We start from the raw sequence: 11,361 nt of genomic DNA, 5'->3' as shown, positions 1-11,361 counted from the left end.
TGTAAATTGGATTGGTGTGAACTCAGATCTCCCTGCTGGTATTAAAGACATATGCCATCATGTATATAGCCCAGATTGGTGTGAACTCAGATCCCCTGCTGGTATTAAAGACATATGCCATCATGTATATAGCCCAGATTGGTGTGAACTCAGATCTCCCTGCTGGTATTAAAGACATATGCCATCATGTATATAGCCCAGGATATATTTAATGATTTCACCAACATATTTTTAGTTGTGGGTTGGCTTACCCCAAATGTACCCATAAATTACCATTATTCTAGAAATCTATGTGCATGTATGATAAAATACCAGACTATGTTCCATGCCATCGTACCACACATAAAGAACTTATGTAAACTCAAGCTGAAGCTAACGGTGGACCTCATCAACACTACTGTGCTCCTGCAGCCTGACCATATCTGTTCATTACACGGATATTCATTCAAGAGCAATTTAGCTGAGAATGTAATTCCTCCCTTCCTTATTACTGTTGCTAACACTGGTAGCAGGGTTGTTTGTTTTCCAGGGATCTCTGTCTGCATTTGGAGCACAGTATTTTCATTCTTTCTGTGTGCCTTCATTAGTCACTAAAGGCACACAGGCCATGCCAGTGCTGCCAGTGCCCGCCTTGCAGAGAATAGCTTGCTTCTAGTTAGTAGCAGTTAATTGTCCTTCTGCAGCCTGCGCTTCTGTCCACATTCAGCCATCCCTGTGCTAGTGGGATATTCATTTGTGCAGTCTTTAATGTGCTGCTGCTTTTTAATTATGTTCTTTTACCCATTTGTTTCTTTCAACCACTTCCTTATTCAGGTTATATTGCCTTAGAAGGGCATCTTCAGCCAGTGCTGGATTTGCTTTGCCCTAGCAATGGAATGTGTAGCATTTCTTTTTCTTCTTCTTTTTTTTTTTTTTTTTTTTTTTTGGTTTTTCGAGACAGGGTTTCCCTGTGTAACAGTCCTAGCTGTCCTGGAACTTGCTCTGTAGACCAGGCTGGCCTGAACTAGCTCTGTAGACCAGGCTGGCCTCACACTCACAAGGATTCACCTGCTTCTGCCTCCTAAGTGCTGGGATTAACGGCGTGCGCCACCACATCCCAGCCTGCGTTTCTTTCCCCCTTGGTCTTGCGTATGATAAACTTCATCTACGTGTTTGTGATAAATGGCCTTTCCGTCATGTAAACAGGAAAAGCAGCAACAGTGATTTAGTGACACACTGGATAGCTGGTTTTAGATCAGTTTTAGAGCAGAACTGTATCCCCTTCACTGCTAGGACAAACACCTGGGCAGCAGAGCTCAGGGAAGAAACAGTTACTTTAGTTTCTGTCAGTGGTCACCAGTCCCACTGAGTGAGACAGGGCCACATGGCGGACTGGTAGGATTAGCCAAACCGCTCACCTCATGGCGGACTGGTAGGATTAGCCAAACCGCTCACCTCATGGCGGACTGGTAGGATTAGCCAAACCGCTCACCTCATGGCGGACTGGTAGGATTAGCCTAACCGCTCACCACATGGCGGACTGGTAGGATTAGCCAAACCGCTCACCTCATGGCGGACTGGTAGGATTAGCCAAACTGCTCACCACATGGCAGCCAGGGAGCAGAAACAGGAAAGGAGCAATGCAAGATTTTCGTTATGCTAAGATCAACAAGGTGAAAGCACAGTTAGGCAAATTCACGAAGATGGAAAGTATGTTAGTGTTTACCAGGGGGCTGGGACAGAGGAGGGGAAATTGCTGCTCAGTAAGCTTCTTTGAGGATGATAAAATAGTCTAAAATGGACAGTGGTGATCGCTGGTAACTTTGAATAAACCAAACATCAGTGAGATGGAAAACTGGGGGCTAAGGACGTGGTTTACTGGCAGAGTACTTGGCTAGCATGCACAATGTCTGGGTGTAACCCTAGCACCACAAACCAAAAAAAATTTAAAAAAAAGGAAGAAAGAAAGAAATGAAATTTCATGTCAACAATGCGATTACTCAAACACAAAAGTGTCATAAGCATGACTTCCTACTTTCCCATGCTAAGTACCTCTAAAGGGAACACAAAGGGAAGCTGTCCCTTTTGTAGCCGGAGGACCGGAGTCCTGATAGAGCTCGGTTAGTGTACCTGACAGCTTCACACAGTCCTTTTCATATGCTAATCCTTACTCTATCTGTATCCAGAGCACATTACTTGCAGAACTAGGTAAAACAGCCTAGAAACAAGTTTTAGGGAAAAAAAAAAAAAGAAAAAGACTGTTTTCAGCAACAAGGAAAAACAGACACGTGCAAGACCACACATACACCGGTGTGCGTGCAGAGGGAATGCCAAATATGTAGCTGACACATTAACAGTTAAAAACTGGCACTAGAACTTATAGCCCATGGCACACACAACAAACACTGCCTCTGTAAGTTCTAACTTGTTCTCTCCATATGGCAGGTTCATGGTACACTGAGTGGCCTGTCAGGGAGCTGGGATGATCTAGAATGGTCTAGGTGGACAGGCACTCTGGTCACAGCGGCTCTGTCCCAGCTCTCTGTGAAAAGCTGCCTTCTGCTGTCTGCACACTGGCAGACCAGGCTGCCACGTGACTGCAGAGAACCGCACGGAGCCTAAGAAGAGGAGGGTACCACGGTTCCTGTACTGTATTCACATCGAGGACGGGAGACAGCCGCTGTCACTTCTCAAGGTCTCTGGCTAAGGTTTCGCGGATGAACTGTAGGGTGCGCTGATACAAAAACGCATCCTTTGTCTTCGGCTTACAGATGTTCAGGTGGTTGACATCCACAGGAATTAGATCCCCAATGCCTAAGTCTGAAGAAAGCACAAGTGTCAGTAAAGCCTGAGCGGAACTTGACTCCGTGCCCAGTGAGTGAAGTCTCAGTTTCTATTTTTCCTCCAGTTTCCACATGTGCTCCAAGCAGAGCCTGAGCACTGGCCCTGCAGAGACGACCCTCGGCCTGCAGGCTGATCCAAACCATTCCGTGTGTGTGTGTGTGTGTGTGTGTGTGTGTGTGTGTGTGTGTGTAGAGGAGAGGATGAACAGAATTTAGTACTTCAATATTTGATTTCTTGAGGGACCAGAAAGGGTTTCTGCTATTGCAGTCTGACAAGTCCACCTGGATGCAGGTAACAAGAGATGCCAATGAGTCACCACTGAGCGGAGGGAGAAGTGCAATAAAGGACAATCAGAATCATGGGGACAAAGCTATGGTTTCTAAGGTTGCTTTAGACATCTGGCAGCCATGCTTGGAAACCTTCACGTAGCTGCTTTGCCAAGTCTCAGCCTAGGATTCTGCTAGAGTGTCTAAAGATATGACCTTGGGGCACTTCCCGTTTCCTGTGGTGTACACTGAGATGAGGTGGGGTACTTCCTGTTTCCTGTGGTGTACACTGAGATGAGGTGGGGTACTTCCTGTTTCCTGTGGTGTATACTAAGATGAGGTGGGGTACTTCCTGCTTCCTGTGGTATATACTGAGATGAGGTAGGGTACTTCCTGTTTCCTGTGGTGTATACTGAGATGAGGTAGGGTACTTCCTGTTTCCTGTGGAGTATACTGAGATGAGGTGGGACACTTCCTGTTTCCTGTGGAGTATACTGAGATGAGGTGGGGCACTTCCTGTTTCCTGTGGTGTATACTGAGATGAGGTGGGGCACTTCCTGTTTCCTGTGGAGTACACTGAGATGAGGTGGGGCACTTCCTGTTTCCTGTGGAGTATACTGAGATGAGGACAAAGCTCATCTCAGTATGCACCTCGTCCTGGTTAGTCCTGGTTGAGGCGAGCACACTGTCCCTGGTGCCCCCTAGGAGTCATTGCTGAGACAAGCACACTATCCCTGGTTGTTAAGAGCTTGCCATTGTCATGAGCTATCAGGACAGGACCTAAGCCAGCCTCAGAAAGGAGTCCCAAGAGATGGTCCTCAAGCTGAGAGACGCAGTCAGTCGGGAGGCCCTTTAGAGAGCAGTCGTCGGAGGCTCTAAGGAGAACGTGGAGGTAGAGTCTCCACTAGCAGCAGGCATTACTCCCATCTGCCCTCTGTTCATATTTTAGCACTAGGTTCTTCTAAATTATTTCCTGCTTGAATATTCCCTGTACACCTTCCATTACCAAAATTTCCAAACTTTTATAGCCTAGATGTACTAAAACTTTTACATTTATTATCGGTTTAAGGTTTCTCTAAAGCTATCGATTTGCTTTTATTCCAGCCTAGAGAAGTGCTTGGTTGCCTCCTTAATGCAGGTACTACCGCTGGTGCCTTAGAGCCTGCCAACTGGCTGGTATCTGGTCTATAGAGGCTAAGGCTGTATGCTTGCACAGGGATTTTAATCTGTTGCTAAAAGTATAATGAACTTAGACTCTGGATTTTTATCAAATGTTCTCCTATATATCCCTAAGACACTGGATATAAAAACTGGCATCTACTAAATGTTGGGTCCCATCAACTAGGCATCCAACAGGCACACGCCTCCAGAGTGAGTACCTGCTGACTCCACGGGCACGATATGTAGCTTAATCATGCTGCCGATAAACGTTGGTTGTGTTTCCACAAAATTCAGCACCTGGAAGTTCTTGTCTTTTGCAAACTCCACAAAGTCGTCCTGTAGCGCCTTAAGTGCAGGAGAATCTGTAAAGCACAGAGCAAGACTGTGACAACCCCGATCGCTCAGCTCAGGACAAAAGTCATTCATCTCTAACTCAAAGGATGTTAAAATTCTGACTCACAGCAAACTCAGGCAGGAGAGAAGCTCAACAGGGAAGTGTTTGCTGCACAAGCCTAAGGGGATGGCTATTCTTTGTTGTCAACTTGACTATATGTGGATTTAACTAAAAACCCAAACTGCTGGGCATCTGAGAGATTTTTAGTTAACTGGATCATTTAAGATAGGAAGATCAGTTCAACAAAAACATGTAATGATTGTATATGCATGCATCCAACATGGAACCACCCAATTGTGTAAAACATATATTAGACGTAAGTGCAGAAACAGATCAACACAGTAACAGTTGGAGGCATCCAGACCCTACTTTCCACTACACTAGGGTCATCCTGAGAAGAAGCTGGGCCTAACATGGATTCTTAGGTCATTCTGTCCAGAACGGCAGAGCACACATTCTTCCGTGCACACAGCATTCTCTAGGACAAAGCATGTCAGGCTAGAATCGGTGTTGATGACAAGTACATACTGCTCACAACAGTGTCTCCACAGTTTGTGCATGTCTGCACAGCTGATGATTTTCCAAACTCATGGAAAAAGGCAGTTTTCTAGCTTGGAAGAAAAACCATAATTTGTCTAGGTTTGAACACTTGAGAGAACACAAAAAATTATGGTTATGATTGAGTAGATAGTCAGTCAAAACAAAAAGAGCTATCAAAGGAAAACAAGCCCAAGCTAGAAGCAGTATGCGAATTTAAAAACAAGGGAGTGTATTTAAAGAAGAAACAGAGTGTTTTCCCCTTTCCATATATTGATGTTCTACAAGCGCAATCTCCTTCACAACAGAGAGCTTTATTTACCCTTGCTGAGCTCTTTGACTTCCAAAGAAGGAAAGAGAAGATATCGGATATTAACCGAGTATTCGGCCAAATGTGATCCGTGGTGGGGGACACTGTAAAAAATCACTCCTCTGGTATTGTTTATGACAGCGCTCAGTTCTGGCTTCTTAGAGGCTTCCAACAACATCTTTTTGACAAGAAGACCTAACCACGGTAAAGAAAGAGAGTGTAAGTGCTTTCCTTCCTTCTGTTTCAACAGAACAAGACAGAGATGTGCTAAAATTCCAATAATTTCCTTTATACAAAAAAGCCTTTATAATAACGATACTATATAGAATTATGAATATGAGTCTACAAATAGTCCGCAGACCCTTCTCTCACAGACTCCACTGCCTCCATGAGGAAAGTCAGGACCCGCCTAAGCCAGGTGCCTGGCCATTCAAGCCCACCCACTCAAGCCCCGCCCACTCAAGCCTGCCCCGGGAGAGCTGTAGTGCAAAGTCACAGGTCCTGCCAAGGAAAAGCGGCTGCTATGGGAAAGGCACCCATGAAGCCTAACCAAGGCCCCTGACCAGGGAATAAAAGACACCAGGGACAGTGACTGGACATTTTGAGAAGCATAAGGGTTACATGCACCTTTCTCAGGCTGAGCCTCAGCCATGGCTTTTTGCTAAGTCACAGTCAGACAGTTTGTTAACCTAGGTAGGCAAGGACCTTAAACATGGAGAAAGCTGAGAGCTGGTTTGCGGAAGGGCAGCAGTAAGGCGTGCAGCTAAAGTAAGGGCAGGCCCCCACGTACAGCAGCCAGGCACAGGGAAACTACGGCCACGACCCAGCAGCCAGGCAACAGCAGAGCTGACAATGTGGAAAAGGCATGGATGGGAAGAAAGAGAAGCCCCCGAAGCCCCCAGGAATGCTAGCTTAACTGAGTCTAACTGGTCAACAGCCCACAGTAATAACACTTTCTCATAATGACCAAATGAAACCACCAAGTTATCAATCCATGCCCTCCCATGGGATGTCCATGCCCTCTAGAAGGGATATCCCCTTCTGGAAAAACAAATAGCATGGAAGGAGAGTAGTAACTTTAAAAACTTTAGCTAAAACATTAACTTGGGGTGAGGAGATTAGTTAAGTAACAGACAGATATGGAACTTTGAGTTGGTCGCAACCTTGACAACCACCTCATGATGGTCACTCTATGAAGATGAAACCATCCTTACCTCCCATGCTATGTGATATCCAAATCATTGGCCTATCCCCAACACCAGCAGCTCTGAGCTTGCTAAGAAGTTCGTTGCTTCTGAATGCAATGGACTTTCTGAACAAAACGAAAACAGCAAGCATGACGGGAGGCACCATCCTCCAAATCTTGCAACCTAACTTTCTAAGACAAGAACGTTTGCTTGTTCAGTGCTACTGGATAACACTCTGGAGTGCAGGCTATGCCAATTTTATTCTCTATCTGAAACTTATTAATAATCAATAGTTAGGACTATCTAAGCCCACAACAGGCCACTCATACACTAAGCACACATTATTTGAATATCAAATGGAGCTGGCAATTTTTACAGGTTGAACATGGGTCTCACCCCAGCTGCCCTAAATACTTTGGTATGGGAGACAAAAATCCCTTTTTATCCATGGCCTGATACTAAAATGTCCCAGAGACTTGACTGAGTCCATTCCTACTTTGTTTATGCCATGGACATCAACCTTTCACCACTGGATTTATGCACTAAACACTAGAAAATCATCATCAGACTTCAGAGTGAGTGATTTCAAACCAAAAGGGAACTTGACTTCAAGCTTCATGCCTGCTGGTTTCATTCTCTTCAACTCTAACACCTCTTGTTTGAGAACAAAGGTTCCCCAGTGCTCCTCTGGGAGACAAAGGTGGGCTGGGGGCCCCTCTGTTGGCACCCATGTGGGATCCGCTCATCAAACACCATGCTGTGTCACCAACTAGCTCTGCTCTCTGAGAGAAGGCAGCACAGACCCTGGATGACTTGCCTGCACTGCACAGTGAGCTGGGCTGGGACTCGGCTATCTAGGTCCTGGACCCCAGGAAGGCACTTGCTGTTCCTTAGGACACAGAAGGGACACAGGCCAAAACTGCATGGCATCTTTCTCCTTGAGCTGCCCTCAGCGAGGACAGTTGTGAAGACACAAGAACTATCAGTTTTCTTCAGCAGAAGTGAAGACTGTGACAGAGACTTGGGGTCCTATACCGCTACAGTTACGTGAGCCAGGTCAGGCGCTCAGCACGATGCAGTGTCTCGTCTTTCTACTTATTACTTATTGCAAGCAAACTCCTGGAAGGAAGACAACAATGGTAGCGACTGGAGTGTCTGCCAACATGCAAACACCTGTGCTCAATTCCCAATGTTGGAAAGATAAACCTGCCTGTGATGGCAGAGGACCCGCTGTGGCCTGGGCCCTCCCGTCTGACCATCTAGTATACCCTCTAATGTTACCTCTCCATGGGGCACCGTGCTCTCCAGTCACTGAGGCTGGTGTCATACTCCACGGATATAATGCGAAGCGCAGGACAGTCTTTTGCGAGCCAAGTCTAGGTAAAACAAAAGGTTCGTGAGCATATGCATGCATTTCCCCATCCGCTTACTTCCTAGTAATTGTTCTGTGCAACCCAAGGCCTCCTGCAACACACCGTAGAGAGGACACTGGGATACACCGGAGGCGGAGGTGCAAGCTCGGAGATGCTGGTGAGTCATAAAATGCCATCAATATTTATAACAAAGGCACGTGAAGGTATGAGAACATTGTTAATTTGCCAAAATCAAGACTTGTTCTGGAAGCTTTTAGCAGTTAGTAGAAAACTATTGTCTCAGAACAGACTGTATTTTCTGTTGTAATACACTGAGACCTGAGAATTGGAAACTAATGCTAACTGTGTTTGTCTTTGGGAACTGGAGGCTAACATCCCCAGACTTCACCAATGGAGAGAAGAGCATGCTAGTCTTCCTTAGGAAGTGGGTGGGAGCAAAGCCCTGGAAACCACTCATACACAGCATTCTTCTGCACGGACTTTGAACAATTTCACCCCATGAACTCATTCTGGAGCTGTGGCTCTTCGTAGGAAAAAGGAATCAAAGGAGATTATGTTATCCAAATCTTTCTACCTTTATAATTATTAAGGTCATAAAGCTGGCTAGTACAAGTAAATTACGGCTGTATTATTTTTTAAGTTATGAAGCAAAGTGAATTATTGCACTCTTATCCTACTTTATCACTCACGGAGTATTATTCGAGAGTCACAGAATGTACCCTATACAGAAAGTACACAATGCAGGGTCATAAGCCTAGCTGCTGATGTCATAGCCTACAGGTGTCTCCAAGGGAAAGAAGAAATCCCAGGGGCACAAGACAAGGAGACTAAGGCACAGAGCAGTGTCGGCAGTGCCGGTGCTAGAGCATGGGTGACAGTCACAGCCATGGCTCCTTACCTTGGGCCAGCATGTGGTGTACCTGTCCTCATCCACCAAAGAATTTTCCAGTTGAACCCGTTCACTGTCCTGCTGGCGCCAGGTTTTAAATGCTGCTCCCATCAGGCCATGAATAAAAAGGACATCGGCTTTAATGGGCTGACTAAGAGGGAAGAGAGTTTTAAAAAGAAGCAGAGTAAATGAATTACTACTGTGACAAGCTCCGCGGCACTCCCTGGAGGGCTTGGGCAGGCTGAGTGACACAGAGGAGACTGAAGTAGGGCAAACGCTATCAGCATGGGCTGCTGAGGAGTCCTGGGATGTGACAAGGACAGCACTCACTGCTCCTTCAGTGGAAAGAGGCATTTAGCCTGGCAGACCAACAGAGCAACTGTAGTGAACTGTGATCCACATGTGAGCGATGCCACCTCGAGTAAGGCTACCCTCTAAATGACTGTGATGCCACCATGAGGCTACCCTTTACACATGAACGATGCCACCTCGAGGCTACCCTCCACATGAGTGATGCCACCATGCAGTTACCCTCCAAATGAGTCTATGAAAGCATTTCACAAACCAACTAAGGCATATAAGAAATTAGACAAGATATGCTAATATAATGGCAGCCATTGCACATGAGAAATGTCAAGGACCTCTGTAGACATACAGTGGCCTCATGAGGAAACCTGAGACAGCACACCTCATTCCAGGGTCAGAAGGAAACTTACTGACTCAGCCAGAAAGGCACACATGAAGGTGGCTCACCCAGTACCTTGACCTCCCTCACACTGTCATAGCACTGAGTCAGGATGGGAAGACAGCCTGTAAATCTCACCCACACTCAGATCCCACCAGCTAGCATAGGAGGTTATCATGTTCAGGGAAGAGGAAAAAAGACTAAAATGGGGAACAGAAATGCAAGGAAAGATAAAATGTCTATAGAAAACTATCATTTTGTACTCTGGCTGGCTTAATGTTTAGTAATTCATTAATTAAAAAACATGGGAACCAGCGGTGGAGGTCCGTGCCTTTAATCCCAGCACTCAGAAGGCAGAAGCAGGTGGATCTCTGTGAGTGCAAGGCCAGCCTGGTCTACAAGAACTAGTTCCAGGACAGGCTCTAAAACTACAAAAATAAAAAGAAAAAAAAAAAGAAGGAAAAAGAAAAAGCATGGGAACCATTTGACATTCCAAAGTTCGTGTGTGTGTGTGTGTGTGTGTGTGTGTGTGTGTGTACACTAAAAGTCCTAGGCAGAAGTAAAAATCATAAGTAATAAAATTGCTAATTTAGAATAAACCTATGTGAGTTTTGAAAACTACCAATTTTTCTAAAAGATGTTAAAAATAGGAAAATTTTGGAGGCCGTATTAAAATCCTAGGTGAGTCCTGAAGACTCCAGCTTCTTCCCTCCTCTGAGTGTGCCTCCTCCCCTTTATAACTCCTCACTCTAGTGACCCACCAGAGGAACAGAAGATGAGGCGAGCTAAAGAGAGAAGGGTCCAGACAGTGCCTGCCCTTCCTGGATTCCAGCTTTCAGGGCCCTCCAGGATTTTTCAGAATTACTGATTGCTTCACTGACCCACGAAAGAACAGGGTGTTCAGACTTGACATTTCCATGAGCAAGGGAGTCTCCTCCCTCCCTGCTGATAGCTCCTAAACAGCCAGATGTTCACACAAGTCTGTGTAACATCACCTCTCGACCACTGTGTCTTTCCTCAGGCTCCTCTTACATCTCACAGACATGGGGACATTTTCTGTGTGGTTTATACTGGGTGTGTTCTGGTTTACTGTAATTGTGGTGTGTGTTCTGTGTTCATAATAACTGCTAATTTCAGGTAATTGCTGTGTATGATTTTTGTTGGTTGGTTCCTGTCTTGGGATTTCTATTGCTGCAATGAAACACAACAAATGGAGGGAAGGGTTTATTCAGTTTATACGTTCAGAGCATAGCCCATCACTGAAGGGAGTCAGGACAGAAATTTCAAGCAGGGTGGGAATCTGGAGGCAGGAGCTGATGCAGAGGCCATAGAGAGTACTGCTTACTGGCTTGTTCCTTATGGCTTGCTTAGCCTGCTAACTCCTTATGGCTTGTTCAGCCTGCTTTCTTATAGAACTCAGGACCAACATCGCAGAGATGGCACCACCCACAATGGGCTGGTTCCTCCTCTACCGATCACTGATTAAGACAATGTCTTATAGCTAGATCTTATGGAGGCATTTTCTCAATCAAGGCTCCTTCTCTCATGCCTCTAGCTTGTCAAGCTGACACACAAAACCAGCCAATACAGTTCTTATCCTTCAAGACTATAATAAGGAGGTTTTTGTCTTTTGGTCTAGCTATCCAGGTTTTAGGGATTTGTGATGTTTTCCTACTCTCTGAGCCCAGGAAGGCTGCTATCTCAAGTTCATCCTCCCTACAGTATAAATATGTAAG

The 11,361-nt window shown here is 45.6% G+C and overlaps 1 protein-coding gene across 4 annotated transcripts in view; it reads right to left on the bottom strand.

Annotated features, from left to right (window-relative positions):
- Window positions 1-193: 193 nt before the first annotated feature.
- Window positions 194-11,361, bottom strand: part of Serac1 (serine active site containing 1) — a 37,876-nt gene continuing 26,708 nt past the window's right edge. For 3 of the 4 annotated variants that reach the window (XM_057758810.1, XM_057758816.1, XM_057758826.1), the window contains 6 exons: window positions 8,950-9,091; window positions 7,960-8,054; window positions 6,706-6,803; window positions 5,504-5,686; window positions 4,469-4,612; window positions 194-2,799 (listed from right to left, as the gene is read on the bottom strand). In XM_057758810.1, coding sequence (XP_057614793.1) covers window positions 2,663-2,799; window positions 4,469-4,612; window positions 5,504-5,686; window positions 6,706-6,803; window positions 7,960-8,054; window positions 8,950-9,091 — 799 coding nt within the window. In that variant the 3' untranslated portion in view covers window positions 194-2,662. The remainder of the gene's footprint in view (window positions 2,800-4,468; window positions 4,613-5,503; window positions 5,687-6,705; window positions 6,804-7,959; window positions 8,055-8,949; window positions 9,092-11,361) is intronic. The other variant, XR_009056402.1, reaches the window with a different exon arrangement.

Source organism: Chionomys nivalis, chromosome 2 (genome assembly GCF_950005125.1).
Source record: "Chionomys nivalis chromosome 2, mChiNiv1.1, whole genome shotgun sequence".
Taxonomy (NCBI): Eukaryota; Metazoa; Chordata; class Mammalia; order Rodentia; family Cricetidae; genus Chionomys; species Chionomys nivalis.
This window is presented reverse-complemented; position numbering and strand designations above follow the sequence as displayed.